The 15,669-nt window shown below is 40.8% G+C and overlaps 1 protein-coding gene, 1 long non-coding RNA gene and 1 pseudogene across 3 annotated transcripts in view; all 3 read left to right on the top strand.

Annotated features, from left to right (window-relative positions):
• Positions 1–1,568: 1,568 nt before the first annotated feature.
• Positions 1,569–2,359, top strand: Gm52244. Its single transcript, XR_003951911.1, has 2 exons — positions 1,569–1,791; positions 2,064–2,359. It is a non-coding gene; the product is annotated as a predicted gene, 52244 (long non-coding RNA).
• Positions 7,283–7,990, top strand: Gm2541 (predicted pseudogene 2541; annotated as a pseudogene).
• The window catches only part of Cyyr1 (cysteine and tyrosine-rich protein 1), a 98,048-nt gene continuing 92,699 nt past the window's right edge, over positions 10,321–15,669 (top strand). The window contains exons 1-2 of one of the 2 annotated variants that reach the window (XM_006523005.1): positions 10,321–10,430; positions 10,517–11,190. In XM_006523005.1, coding sequence (XP_006523068.1) covers positions 11,118–11,190 — 73 coding nt within the window. In that variant the 5' untranslated portion in view covers positions 10,321–10,430; positions 10,517–11,117. Of the gene's footprint in view, positions 10,431–10,516; positions 11,191–15,669 lie in introns of those variants that run through there. The other variant, NM_144853.3, reaches the window with a different exon arrangement.

Genomic DNA, 15,669 nt, shown 5'->3' with positions numbered 1-15,669 from the left:
GCCAGCGAGACTCTGTTCCAATTCCATAGACCCTCCAATTGGAGTACCTTTTGTCTGGCTCATTTCTTAGCCCAATTTTCTCTAGATCATCTTCCCTTAATAATTTCAGCCAGAATTTTGCTCTTGGATAGCACCAATACAAATTGCTAGGAGTGCCTCAGCCCAATATTATGTGAACCAGTTTCAAAAAAAGGCGTGGCGGGGGTGGCGCAGATATTTACTGTCTTCCCGTTCTGGAACCTAGAAATCCATACAACTTATAACTTGTGTAGCTGTTTGTGTTGAAGTATCTTTTGGGTCTGTGGAATCAGTTCTTTTTTAAAAACTCCAAGAGTGGCCTACAGATCTCAGCACAGGATCTTTTAATCTTAACACAGTTTCTATTATAATTTCCAGCATCCAGCATCCAGCATCTCTGCAGATATTCAAAATTTTTTTAGAACTCTATAGTTTCCATTGCATATGGCATGTATGATTTTCTACTTACCACATACTTTTTCACCAAAGTTATTTTTCACCACCAGGAATATTTCAGTCCAGTAATGTATATAAAGTTCACACTCCTGATATCATAGTTCCTACTTTCACTCAGGAGAAACTGATAGAGAACAGTAATCAGTAGATAAGGAAACATAAATGATGATTAATGCTACCTAGGTAAGGAACATAGTGTGTTGGAGATGAAGGACAACAGGATGAGAAGAAAAGAAGGGAACATTAGACTGGGCTCTCAGTAGAAAAGAATATCACTAATCTAAACGCATCGGACTCAAAATCCCAAAGACCGTTACAAGACATAATTAAAGATTTTGAATGTATAAACTCAGAACATTTTCTATAAGGGAAAATCTGTAATGAACGTCTGGATTCATAAATGCGTGCTTATGCATATATCATACATATTAATTAACTTCTCTACTTCATTTCGTCCATTTCATTGACCCTCCCTTGTTCATTTAGACAAGTAAATAGCTTTTGCATGCTTTTTTATACTCTCCCCTAATACAGAATCCTGCATATTTTGCTTTACAGCCATAACTCATTTGGGTATTTTCTAAGTTGAATTCTAACATATTACAATTCATAGAGTCCCTCTCTCTCTCTATCTCTCTCTCATTTGTTATTTTATTTATTTACATTTGAAATATTGTCCCCCTTCCCAGTTTCCCCTCCACAAAGCCCCCATCCCAGCCTCCCTCCTGTTTGCCTCTAAGAGGATGCTTCTCTACCCACCCACTCTCACCTCACCCCTCTACCATCCCCCTTTCCTGGGGCATCAAGCCTCCACAGGACCAAGGGCCTGCCTTCCCACTGATGCCAAATAAAGTAATCCTCTGCTACATATGCAGTTGGAACCATGGATCCTGCCATGTATGCTCAAAGAGCCACTCTTAATTCTTTCCCAGGTGGATATGTTAGTTTCCTTTGCTGTGATCAAACATCTGCCCAAGGCAACTTATAAAAGAGAGTTTATTTCATTTACAGTTGCAGAGGCAGAGGAGTCTGTCACAATGGAGAAACAGAAGTCATAGAGCCTGTAACAGGATGCAAAGTGCTGACATCTTGAACTACAATGTTGCGGTACAGAGTAAAAACAGAGAATGGCTCAAGTCTTAAAGATCTCAAAGCCAGCCTCCAATGGCACATTTCCTCCAATTAGGTCACAGTACCTCAGCATTTCCAAATGAAGCTACCAACTGGGCAGCAAGCATTCAAATGTCTAGGACTGTGCTGGTCATTTCATATGAAGCACCATAAAGCAATGCTAAAAACCATTTGGCAGTCTAAAAAGTGAGTACTCAAATCTGATGTTTTTTTCTTAATCTGATCAACAAAGCTATGAGAGGAAAAAAATCAGTTTGTATCATAACGTCTGCTTGCAGCTTCCTATGTGTGTCTCTTTATGTGCCTGTGCTCATGTCTGCTTCCCTTAAAGAATGTGGGTAAGCAATTTTCCTGAATGACATAGTTCCAGAGATTGCCAACCAAAGCATCCCTGGCTATGCGCTCAAGTCACTCTATCCTTCTCATCATCTACACTTCATTTTTAATTTATCTTCTAGAGAAACCCCTGGAAGACATGAGGGAAACATCTTGGCAGTAGCAACATTTGGAGCGAAGAGAGGAAAGGTACCTCTTCCTCCCAAGAGGGCAATATTCAAACTGATGTTGCCCAGACAGTGAAGCGAATGTTTTATTCTTCTTGGTTTAACTTTCCTAGAGTGTATTTTAATGCCATTTTTTAAAAACTTAAGTGAGCTGCACATCCTAATGAGCCAAACCATGTTTAAAGGTCCTGATGAAAACAAACACGAACAAATCTACAGCAAACTTAAAACAAGCGAGTATAACTAACGAATCAAACTGTTTGTTTTATGTCTTTTTAGTTAGTTTAAGTTTTAACCTAAAATTCATTCATCTAGTTACTAGAAAGTTTAAATATATTAAAATCAAATTTAGTATATAACTCCATCTTCACTATTGCACAGGGGGTCTAAATATTGATTGGATATTTCTGATGAAACATTAAAACTAAAATTGAGATCAATTATAAATATAATGCACAGAGGATTTTAAAGACATTATACTAAAAGACATTGTAAAAATATGATCATAAGTATATGATCATAAAATATATAATCATAAATGGTTATTTATATTACTTATCAGTAAAAGTGATATTTGAGATTAAGCAAAAAATATCATTAATTTATTTTTACTTCATTTATTTTACCTTGAAAATGTAGCTATGAAAAAATTTAATTACATATATGGTTCACATAGTTTTACTGGGCAGCAATTTTACAGATCAGTTCTCAGATATTAATAGGTATCAGAATTTTCTGCAAGTTATTTTAAATCAGTAAGAAGTTTGATCAAGAATAATGGAGGGTTACAAAGAATGATCTCTGAGGAAAAAAAATCATAATTCTGAAGGAATCTGCAAGATGGAGGGGAATTGTCAAGGAGGCTTAAGTTGTCAGGTCTGGTCAACAAAGACGACAGAAAGTCAGATGCAATTCAAGCTATCCATGAAGCCAAGTCTAATAGAGAATCGGAATTATATTCCGACTCCAAAGAGACTACATAAAAGATTTTCAGTTAGCAGAGAATTTAGATATATCCATGTTTTAAAATGTCTGGGCAACTAACACACAAAAGCTGTGTAGAACTGACCTAGAATAAAACTACACACAGAAAGACTATTGCCATATTTAACGTATGCTAAAAACAACCTCCCAAGTACAATGAAGCCATCAAAACTAATGAATATGAGCACTATTGGGAAAACCTCACTGCCTCAGGAATGCTCTATTGCTGTGAAATGACACCATGACCATAGCAACTCCGGGGCTTGCTTACACTCAGATGTTTAGACCAGTATAATGATAGTGAGAAATATCTTAACATGTAGCAAACATGTAACTGGAGAGGGAGCTGTGAGTTCAACATCTGGACCAGCAGGCATCAGGAAGAAAGAGACACCAGGCCTGGCTTGAGCATTTAAAATCACAAAGTGCCCTAGCCCCAGTGACATCCTTCTTCTAGGAGTCTCACACCCTTTCCAATAATAGCATGCCTCCTGTGCCATTCCTTGATGACTAAGCATTCAAATATATATGAACCAATGAGGGCCATTCTTATTTACCACCATACTCATGATGCAATGTTAACTAAAAAGGAAGATGACATCATGATTTTATCAATGGCATATTTACACACACATATTCATGCAGAAAACATATACACAGAGTGAATGAATGAAATAAAATTATGTCTAAATGGGAAAGGGGGGTTGGCATATGAGAAGCACAGGCGACAGGCTCACATTGGGAAGACACACTATTTACTTTTCTGGCTGAAGTCACTACATACCTGACAGACACAAGAACGAAGAGTGACTACCGTGGGAGATTGAATGCCAATTTTCCTTTCGAGCTTTAAATGAATGGACCATGTTACAAAGCAGACTGAGAAATGTGTTCTAATTAATTGAAGAGGTTCTCTCTCACGCCTGGCAATATTTATATACTGGCAATATTTATATATGTGATTTCACTGCAGAGTAAAATCCGTATTGTTTTGTTTTCCTACACAGAGGCATTCCATTATGGGGCCATTCTCTGCGCTGCAAGCACAGAAAAGACACCATTCACTAGTGGCTAATTTTAGGCAAACTACACACAAAGCAGAGCCATTTTGAAAGCAGGAATCTCAACTGAGAAGATACCCCCATTAGAAGAGCCAACGAGAAAGCCTATGGTACATTTTATTGATGACTGATCTGGGAGAGTCCAGTTTGCTCTGGGTGATATCAGCCCTGCACAGGTGGTCCTGGCTGCTACTGGAAAGTAGGCTGAGTAAGCCAGTAAGCAGCACTCCTGTGTGGTCTCTGCTTCAGTTCCTGCCTCCAGGTTCCTATCTTCATGAGTCCCTGTCCTGAAGTCCTTCCATGACAGGCTGTGATATGGATTTATAAGTGGAAGCAATCATTTGCTCCCTAAGTCACCTTTGGTCATGGTATTTTATCTCAGCAATAAAAACCCTAAGATGTGGACATCATCCCATTTACACTTAAATTGATGCATCCAGTCTCCAAATGGAGAATAATGTTGGCCAGTCGATTTCAGGTAGTCGTATAAAACTGTTCACCAGTTAAAAAGACATACAATAATCTTGTTAAATACTCATGATTTCTAGACTGCAAGTAGTATAGCTTGTTACATGTTAATTTTATTTCCTGTACCTTACCCAATAATAAATTAAGTAATCTTTAAACGAATTACTGTTGAGAATAAATTTCATCACCTGGGGTTTGAAAAAGATTTGTTAATGATGAGTTTGGTAATCTGATGTAAAAAAAAAAGCCTAAAAAATTAATTAATACCTTTTCTTTATTCTGCTAAGGATCAAAGCCTGAGAATACTACATAAACAATTAATCAATTTTACCGTTTAAAAATAAATTGTGGGCTGGCAAGACGGTTCCGTTGGTGAAAGCACTTTTTACTAAATCAAGCAACCTGAGTTTGATCCAGAGAACCAACTTCTGAAAGTGATCCTCTGCCCTCTACATATGCTCTGTGACATGTTTGCACGCATGTGCATGTATGTACATGTGCTTGCATGCTCCCGTGCATGCGTACACACAATCAATCAATAGAATGTAATTAAAAGGTTTGAAAATTAAAATGGTAGGCTGGGGATATCACTGTGTGGTAGAGCACCTGTCCAGCGTGAGCAAGGCCTTGAGTTCAATCCTTAGTGAATCACCACCACCACCACCAACAACAACAACCACAAAGCTAAAATTACTTGATTATAACATATACATGATAAATAAAGGCAACCAACAAATTGGCATAAAGTAACTGAAAACACATTACAAGCGGTTTACTCTCTATGACATAAAATAACTTTTTAATTAAGAGGAATCCAAAATCCTACAGAAAATAGACAATGATAAGAATAAAAACCCATAAAATAACAGGCTCTGAAAATGTTCAATTTCATCCATACCTAGCGAAAGGAATGAAATATAATTTCTTCCACTGAATTCGCAAAACTTGAAAACCAAAACCAAAAGCTGTACACAATAGAATACTGTTTATCCTTTTAAAAGAACAGGAGCATTTCATTGCAGCAACAAAGCACATTACTTCCTAAAGAGGAATGTGACAGTGCTTTAAAAACAATGGATGCGTTTACCCTTCAGCTCAGTAACCAGACTTTTCTCTGAATAGCTCAGAAAACTTGTGTGTGCCCAGCGATAAAGAATGGTGAAAAAATAAACGGGGTGAAATGTTAAAAAGAGGAAAATGGAGGTCAAAGAGAAAGTACCCCGGTGTTATTCCTGAAAGCTTAAGAGATGAGCATATAAGAAGCAATGTTTGTAATCATCCTGAGTGTTTGCAACTCTCAAGGCTGATAGAAAAAAAATTCAAAATAAAACAGTACAGAAGAAAACACTCACATAATAAAGCTGCTCTATTGCCTTCTTTCTTTTACTCAAATTTTGGGGTGTCTTCCATAAATATAAAGAAATTATGCAGTGTGTGGTTGAAATAATTTTATAAAATTGCTTGCACCCTCCGGTTAGCAGAAATAGTCACTTTTTTTATCAATATGAAGTTCTTAAATGACAATATTTAAGACATATAACATCATACAAAGTGACTTATATAAAGTTTTTCCTATTTACTTTAAGTTGATTTTTTTAATTAAAGAAATAGATTTAGTTTAAAGGTTAAAGCTAAATCACTATTTCAAAGTATTGTTTGAGCATAAATCCTTCCCACAGTTGTCCAAGCGAAGCCTAAGTGCCCATATTGAATGGGGAAAACCATGAACCCTCAAAGCCTGGTTTTAATTCTACACTATTCACCAGTCTTTTGGAAATATAACTCTCAGGGCTGTCAATAGCAAAACGCAGTGGCACAGCATCACGCTAAAACAGGCATGCAACTACTAACAGAACCATCAGTTCAAACCTGTCTTTTCCGGACTTTAACACTTCAGTATTTACTGTAGCATAATTCACGGTCACCAACAGGTCAATTAGTAGGCAAATGGGTAAGAAAAATGTAGTATAGATACTCCACAGAATACTAGAAATTCTATCATCACGGCAAAATGAGTGGGCCTGGAGAGATTATGCTAAGTGAATAAGTCAGATTCATTAAGATAGTATTCTCCTTACTCTCATGGGAATTTAACCCAACTGATCACATGACTGCAGAGAACATAACAGTGGTTCCCAGACACTGCAGAGTGTATCCAGGAAGGAAGGGAACAGACCAACTAGTTAGGTAGGTATCAGGAGTAAGCGCTTGAGTCCTACTGAATAGGAACTAGGGTGACATCTACAATCAACAAATACTGTAGAGTCAAAAACAGCTAGAAAAGAATATATCTTACCACAAAGAGTCGATAAATGCTTATAAAAATCAGGATGTTGCACATCCCAATTGGACCAAAATACTACACCCATACGTGTGTGTAATTATTGTGGATCAGTTAAAAAATATTGTTCTTGGTAAACACAGGGTCGTTCTTGTCAGGAGTAGCTAGATGCAGGGTGGGGGTGGGGAGAATAGTGCCTAGGCCAGATTGTTCGGAGGTGTGTCTCTCACTGTAGCGCTAACACAGCAGGATTCCCAGTGAGGAATGTGTTGAAAATGCAGATTCTCTGGTCTGCCTCTGGTGCTTCTGATCTGGGCCTGGGGTCTACTGACCTCTAGTCTAACAGCCTTCAGATAATCTGAATGCACATAGAAGCTTAACACCGAAGGGGTCCCCGAGGAAATAGAAGCCGAGGTGCCGGCTCATTTTTCTCTACCTTCAGTGGATTTCCTTCTTTTGGAAGTGGATTTCCTGCTTTTGATACAGGCTTCACTCCATTTGGGTCACTAGGTCATGGGGGTCTCACTTCATTTTCTTCAACGTCATTTGGCGGCAGTGGAATGGGCAACTTCAAATCAATATCAACTTCAACTAAGATAGTTAATGGCAAAAAAATCACGACAAAGAGGATTGTGGAGAACGGTCAAGAAAGAGTAGAAGTTGAAGAAGATGGGCAGTTAAAGTCCTTGACAATAAATGGTGTGGCCGACGAGAACGCCCTTGCAGAAGAATGCCAGCGGAGAGGCCAACCCACACCAGCTCTGGCCCCTGGCCCGGCCCCAGCACCAGTCCGGGTCCCCTCCCAGGCCCGGCCCCTGGCCCCAACTCCAGCCCCAACTCCAGCCCCAGCTCCAGCCCAGACTCCGGCCCCTTCTGTCAGCACCCGCCCACAGAAGCCACCCAGGCCTGCCCCAACGGCCAAACTTGGGTCTAAAAGCAACTGGGAAGATGACGAGCAGGACAGGCAGCGGGTTCCTGGCAACTGGGATGCCCCTATGACCTCAGCAGGGCTCAAAGAAGGTGGCAAGAGGAAGAAGCAGAAGCAGAAAGAGGACTTGAAGAAGAAGAAGTCGACCAAAGGGAACCATTAGGCTGGACTTGGCGGCAGCCGCGGCAGCCACTGTGTGTGTATGTGTATGTGTGTGTGTGTGTGTGTGTGTGTTGCGCATGTGCATGGCAGCGGCATCCTTTAAATGTCGCCCAGGGTCACTTGGCTTAGCAGGATTATGGACGTGTGCCCACGGATCGGTAGGATCCAAGGGTGTTGGAGACAGAGGCAACAATCCCGGGTAGCTGGTATAAGTTTGTGACACAGCCTGAGCCTTGTAACTCTGATTTTTCCCAGCACTAAATCCATAGCTTTTTCCTCGAGTTGTAAGGGTCTGCCTCATTCTTTTCAGCAGCCCAAGCCCTGCTTTGAGCTCTGAGGTATTTGTAGTTGTAGGAGTCCATAGGGTCCAGTAGGGAGCTAGGTATGTGTTGATGATAGACTACCTCCTGGCGGTGGTACAGTGCGCAGTTTTAAGTACAGCGGAACTTAGAGGTAAAGTAAGCTGTGCCTTGAGCCATGGGTGTCAGGATGCTTTTGATTCAGGGTACTCTGGCAACACTTAAGGCTATCAGGAGTCACTTCAGATAGAGTCTTTCCTTATTTATTGTTCAACTTTTAATCTTCTCCAGGTGGTCAAAAATTGACACCAAATATAGTTTAGTTTTTGGGAAACCTCATCTTTTCTTCTTGGAGAAATATTTGTCCTTTTTCAGTCAAAAGGTTTTGCTTAGCAATACCATTTCTAGTAATGATAGGTCAGTGTGCTACTGGCTATTAACACAAACACACAGCACACAGAGGCGCGTGCAGAATAATCAGCTAGGAAGCAAGAAGCTCATAAGGGCCCCTTCACAAGCTTCGACCCCATAGTCCATGCCGCGCTGTCACCTAACCTGTGGTTTACATCGAGCACCAGGGAATTCTGATGCCACCTCACTTCTGGGCTGCACGTGTCTCTTGGCAGTGTCACTTCCTTTTGGCCATGAGGATCTATTGTTCGAACTTTGTCCCCTTGGCAATGAGCACACGATGAACAGTGTTGGTGAGCTTGAGATGGGTCCGCGGTGTGGAAAGGGGAAGGGAAGCGTTGTGAGTTCTGGGCACTGCCGTAGCTAGGAGCCGGGACAGGACCCACCCGGGTTTTGAGGAAGTGACCACAAAGTGTTTGCTGAGTTTGCTTGGTTTTGGTGGGAGGTGGTGTGGGCACTTATGGAGTATGGATTGGTGTTAATGTGTGTTGTGAAAATGTGACCCTCAAGGAGGAATGTATTTTAGTGCTACTGACGTAAATAAAATGTAAACGTCAAAAAAAAAAAAAAAAAGAAGCTTAACACCATGTTTTAAACTGTAGGACAATAATAATAATAGCACTGCAGATGTTATAACTGGAAGCAGGGAAAAAGGAAATTATTAGTGGGGCAGGTATTTCTGGGCAGGGGACCTACTTCTAATGACAACTATAAAGGTCTAAAGTCAGACAGAAAAACAGGATAAAATCAGAATAGATGGCTCAGCACCCAGAAGGCTTGCTGAACACCCAGACCAGCTGGGTTTGTTCTCTGAGATCCACATAGGAGAAGAAAAAGAAAGCTGTCCTCTGGCCTCTACATGTGCACACAGCATCCCTGCCTTAAATGAAATAAACATGTGAAAATGTTTTTCCAGAGTGGGATAGATTTGAATGATGACACTAAAACTTCACTGTGTTTAGCTGGAGGTGAGAGTGGGAACCGGTCAGGCTTCTCTTGGAGCAGTGGATGACAGGCTCTTCCTCAGGCAGTAAATCTAGTTAGGGATTCTATATATTCCCAGCCTATGGTCTATGGCTCTCATCCACTGGGAAACATTTTTCCAAGATGATAGACTAAATTAAGGTGCAGATACATTTAGCTTTTAAAGTGCGTATTGCTTCCTAAAAGCAGTATTTCTAGTTACTTGGTTTTATACTTACAGGTAATGTCTTCCATTCAATTTAATCTTTTAAAAGTGTAGTGAGTTGGCTGTAAAAATCTCCTGTCCTTACACACTCACTTTCTGTATGAACTTTGGAAGCCAATTTACCTGCAAAGCTTCAGGTTGGCAGTCCTATTAAGATCTAATTTATCCTCAAATTTGCAGAATAATCGAGGAAAACACATTATTTTACTGGCTTTTCTTAGTGAAGAGAAATATTTTCTTTTATTTTTTTTCTCTGTTTTCCTTTCTGCATAGAATTGAGCATTTCCATTTACAAAGAAAAAAATTGATTTAGAAAAGAGTTTCTGCCTTGATTGATTTTTCTATACAATTGTACAAGTTACTTGCTAATATTTAAATTCAAAATTTTATAATTGTATTTTCTTTCTCTTATCTAATTGCATAGGACAGTAACTCCAGAGCAGTAGCAGTGGCCAGACACCTCTTGTTTCATTCGTTTTCCCTGAATTTGCTTGAAACGCTTCAAGTGTGTGATAAATAGACATTTTACCAGCTTTCTGGTGAGAAAAGCTTTTCCGTCTAGTTTGTATAGTTACATATTCTTCGTTCCTTTTAAATCTGGAAACTCCCATCTTCATTTGTTTAGACAGGAAACCAAAGCCTCCATCTATTCCTTCGAAAACTAAATAAATAAAATAAGAGAAAGAAAAAAAAGAAGAAGAAAAAGGGATGGGGAGTGTTGTGGCCCAGAGAGGACAATAGACCTGTGGAACCAGGGGGTAGGCTAAACTGTAGCAAAAGCCAAACAACTCAGAAGTTCCTTCCTGCTGGAGCCAAGCACCCTGCCATTCTATAGAGGAAAACTCAGCGAAGTGGGGAGGAGTCCGTCACCTCCCCACCCCCATCCGACTTTGGTGCCACCCTCATAGATGAAACCTGAACCTGGGTGGCCAAGGACGCCAGAGAAGCTGCCGTTTGCTTGCCAGGGCACAGCACCTTTGGGCAGAACATAAAGCCCCTGCGGCAGCTCACCCGGGCTAGGACCACCAGCGCCCAGCTGCCCTGCAGCCGGCCGGATTCGCCAAGGCTGGGGTCATGGCCAGGGCGGCTTTGGACCCTGCTCTCAGGACCACATCCCTGTTCTCCTGACCGCCCTGTATCCTCCGCATCGCTGCTGGGGTTCACTCCAGTCGCTCCCAGGTCTACCGGTCTCTGTCCTAGAGAGCAGCTTGGGGCCACCGGCTTGGATGGACGCGCTGAGGCTGCCCCGGCGTCCAGGGGTCCTGCTTCCGAAGTTGATCCTGCTCTTTGTTTATGCAGGTCAGTGGCAGTGGGAACAGGGACAGAGGGTCCAGCCAGGGGCGTGGGGCCAACGCAGGAATGTAAAAGGGTGGCGATTCCCCTAGGAGGCAACACCAGACAGCCGCAATCTCAAACACCATCTCTCCTTTAACATTACTAATTTGCTGGTTTGCTTTCTTTTTTGTTTGTAAAGCAACTCAAAAGCTCGCATTTAAGGGGATTTAACCCGGCTAGTGTAAAAGTGTAAAGACACGGCCAGGATTTAAATGAACTTTGGTCTAGGGCCGCCAGAGACTCTTTAAAATACTTGAAACATAAAGGTGAAGTTATTCAAAATAAACGCATTAGTGACTCTTACATTTATCGCAGGCTACTGACATCTGGAATAGTCCATTTTCCCCTCTTTTAGAAGTCAGTTACTTTAGACATGTCCCGTATTTTGTTTGTTTGTTTGTTTGTTTTTGTTTTAGAAGCTCCACAAAATCGACTGAACAACTGTAGGCTCTGAGCTATACGGTCTGGGCGAAATAGGATTTCGCCAGGCAAATATGCTTTTCTTTTTTAAATGTGATTAAGCACCTGTTTGTGAAAGGCCTCTCGTTTCCCTCCTTATAATTATTCGTAGTGGCAATTGCTGATAATTAATGAAGCAGAGTGCTTTCCTTGTTCTAAGCTTGATAGAGAGCCTTATGTGGCCTTTCAGGGCTTACTCAAGTATAAATTTAATTACATGTGCGCTCCTTGCATCCTCGTGTTCACAGACAGTACAAGCTTAAAGCATCTTGTGTTTCTAACTTTCTAAGACAATGAATCACAGGCTGACCTAGGCGTAGGCCGAGCTGTTCAGCTCCCCTCACTTGCCAAGACAAGACACTCCAACTGAAAGGAAGATGTCCTTCAGCCTCCCTCCTTACAGCAAAAGAATTGAATTTCACCATTGTATCAAGATAATCAAATCCATTACCCTGATCTGACAGAAAGAAGTCCTTGCTGGCTGAAAATTTTAATCTATTAAGATTCAGACGAGGGCCTGGGGTTGAGCACTGTTAGGCAAGTACTTACCTAACATAAACAAACAAAAAGGCTTGGGTTCAGTCCCCTGCACTGCATTAAGCAGCTGTGGGAGGCCCACGTGTAAGCCCAGCACTGGGGAGGCAGAGGCAGGAAAGTCAGAAGTTCCAGGTCAAGGTTAGCTGTATGGTTAGTTTAAGACCACACCCTACCCCACAGGAGACCCTGTCCTTAAAATATTTTAAAAAGCAAATTGGTATCTAAAAGTTATCATATTAAAGATGATATAGGGGAAATGCTGACTTTCTAATATAAAAATTAATACAAGTAGAAAGAGTACTTCTTTCTTGGTGACAATTATTCCAATTCTAGTGATTGTAGCATTTCTGCTGTTTAGATTGTGCTCAGTGTTTCTGTCGGAGGCACTAAGTATCCATGGTCCTCTTGGTCAGTTTGAATCAACATCTCACTGCTAGTTTCTTGAAAACAATGATGATTCTCCCCACCACTTCAGCTTATCAAAGTAACACACACACACACACACACACACACACACAAAGAAATAGCAAGAAGCAAATGATGCAGCGGGTGATGCTGTTGCCTTGACTCAGGATCTTCATGGGGCCACGGCTTCTTTGTTCTGGGTCTCTTCATGGTAGGCTGCAAGGCTGCTCTTGCCCCTTTCCCTTTCTCTGATCTTCACGCACAGCTCTTCCAGTGTTCAGGGAACCTCATCAATGGACCAATGGGTGGTGGCTAGTGAAATGGTTTCTATAGGTAGTTTTTGCTTTCCCTAGGCTTCTATTTAATCAGCTACAGAGGAGTTGCAAGCCCAGCACTAGGGTGGCTTGCTGGCTCATTTGAGAAATGTTGAGTTCTCTGGTGAAAATTCCCGAACCTCCTATTTCAGAGGCTCTTTTAAGGTTACCACCTTTATTTGATGCTGGAGCAGAGAGTTTTCGGTGGATGGTAAGGTGAGCTCATAGATCAGTTTAATGTGGGAAAGCATGCATCATGGCACAGGTACAATCTTGTACCGTGTTATCAAAGAAGGGGGCCATATTGCTATTTCAAGAGAGTAAGTCCCCATGGGAGATGCTTATTATGGTCACCAAGAGAACCTCCCAGGCGAGCAAGGCTACTAGACCACAGAAGAGCTCAGCCAAATTCAGGCAATAACTTACGAAATCTGAATGAGGAAAGCAAGCAAGACCGAGACATTTAGAAACTAGGAAAGCCCTGGACCAAGAAAACTTTAGGATATAGAATTCACATATGCTGCGTGGTAAAATGGGTAATCTCAGCAATGGATAGCTCAGTTTGGTTGGAACTGAGACATGATGGACACACGTGTTGTGGTTAAACGCCCGGACACTCTAATAAGTGAATTCTAATAAGTGATTTCACAACACAGAAAATCTCTTAAGTGGATACATTGACCATGGCCTAGTTATATTGCACAAAACAAATGTAATACATTCATGTTCTGTTTGGTTCAGCAAAGTTAAACAAATAGTAATTTCTTCTAGGCTTAATACATTGGGGGGTTTTTTGTGTCTTTTTGGTTTTGGCTTTTGGTTTTTAGGGCGTTTTGTTTTGTTTTTTTTTAGTAACTTTTGGAAGGAGATCCAAATGAAGTTTTACATTATTGTACAACTCCCACTGCAGGCTACAAAGACAGGATTCGATCAAGGTTTTACCTTCGGGGTCTCAGACCCTTCTTTTCTTCCTCTCAGCTTCGGCTATAGCTAGCAGAAGCCATTTCTAAGCAAGGGATTCAAGCCAGATAGAGCTATCCTGTGCTCCTGTACTCCACACTCCTGAAGTTGGGTGGGCAGGATGCTGGGGGAACCTTCCAGATCACACCTTTCATGAAAAAGTACTTGAAGACAGTCTGACTTCGTTTTCAGGGATATTAATTTGGATATTAGGAATAGTTGTTTATTATTTTTCAAGGGCAACTAGACTGTTCCATTGTTTCACAAAGGAAAAACAGCCCAATATGGTATGCACTGTGATCTCCACCAGATTATTCTCATATGAGAAAAATTGACTATGATAGCACCGTTAGCTTGGGGGTCTGGTTGAAGGAAGGGCTTTGATTGTGAGGACATTCGTCAATTCTGGGAAGCAGACAGCAGTGCTAGAAAATACCATAAAAACAATGAACTGTGTGTAACGTGGATGTTTGCTGCAGGAATTACCCTGCTTCGTGGCTAGAAACGTTAGGGCTTGGTTTCCTGTAAAGCTGACTCTCAGTGTTTTGATAACACGGTGTCCTCATGTCAGTAGTAACAGTAAGGAGTGCAATGGGGCAGTTGAATCATTCAGTTCCTGGGAAGCTTAATTGGAAGTCAGGGCTCCCAGCCAGCACCAGGAGTAATGGGATCTTCACTTCATGATCTCGATAGCTATTAAGAACAAAACAGCAGCATAGCCCTGCTAAGCTCTGCAGAGAGCTGACTTGTCTAGATACCTGAATCGATTGAACAACAACAACAACAAAAATCAAGCTGAAGGAATTCACAAAGGACACTAACAGCATAGGAAGCCTAAACAATTTCGGTGCCCTAGCTGGAAGAGGTGCCATATACCTCAATGTGCAGAGGGTAAAGTCAAGAGATCTGGGGTTAAAGGACATCTTCAGCATTCAGATATCCAGTCCAGCCTGGGCTACACCAACCAGACAAACAAACAGTGATGTATTTTCTTGAAAATACTGTTGTTGGTGTTGTAGCTTCTTTCTTGGAGCTATATGATCGATCACATTTCTCGTGTGGATTTAAGTAGAATAACAAAAATAATTTCCCTCTCCAGTCAAGTGGAAATTTTTAAAGTTCATTTTGTTTATCTGTGATACAGAAATAAGATGAAGAGAAAGAAAATATGACCTTTCTCACTTGTTCCACGAGAACCATATTAATTAACAAAGTCAGACGGCCTCTGCTCTATTTGGATCGCGTCTTAGGAAGACCTGGTTTATAAGCTCACGAAGGTTTGCTTTAAAAAACAAAAAGCAATAAAATAACATGTGTCCATAAATATAATATCTTGTACTTTCAATATCTTAGCTCTGTTAGGAATAAAAACTTCATATAATTTATAGCATACAATCCCCATTACTTTCAGGAGTTGAGCTGGAAGTGGCTCATTTTGAAGTTCTCGGGTACAGAATGTATATTGCAGGGGTAGAATGCTTTTTAAATATGTACCTGAACCACATACACTAGTTTATACTGCTTCTTAGAGCTCAGTAGTAACCGTATACTGTAAAAATAAATACTGTACTGTATTTATGTAAAAATAAATCATTAGGAAGAGCAAAGAGTTGTTTAAGGTCAGTGTGAGTCTTATTAAATATTTTTGTATAAATTCTCTTGTTGAAAATTACATACTGAAAAGCAGCATGGTCATGACGGGTCCAACACATCCTTTTAATCAGAAATTCCCTGCTTCACGTTGTTTATTGATTCCTCAGTATGATAT

This window comes from Mus musculus, chromosome 16, assembly GCF_000001635.26.
Source record: "Mus musculus strain C57BL/6J chromosome 16, GRCm38.p6 C57BL/6J".
Classification (NCBI taxonomy): Eukaryota; Metazoa; Chordata; class Mammalia; order Rodentia; family Muridae; genus Mus; species Mus musculus.
The sequence above is the reverse complement of the archived record's forward strand: the minus strand, read 5'-3'. Positions and strand labels throughout refer to the sequence as shown.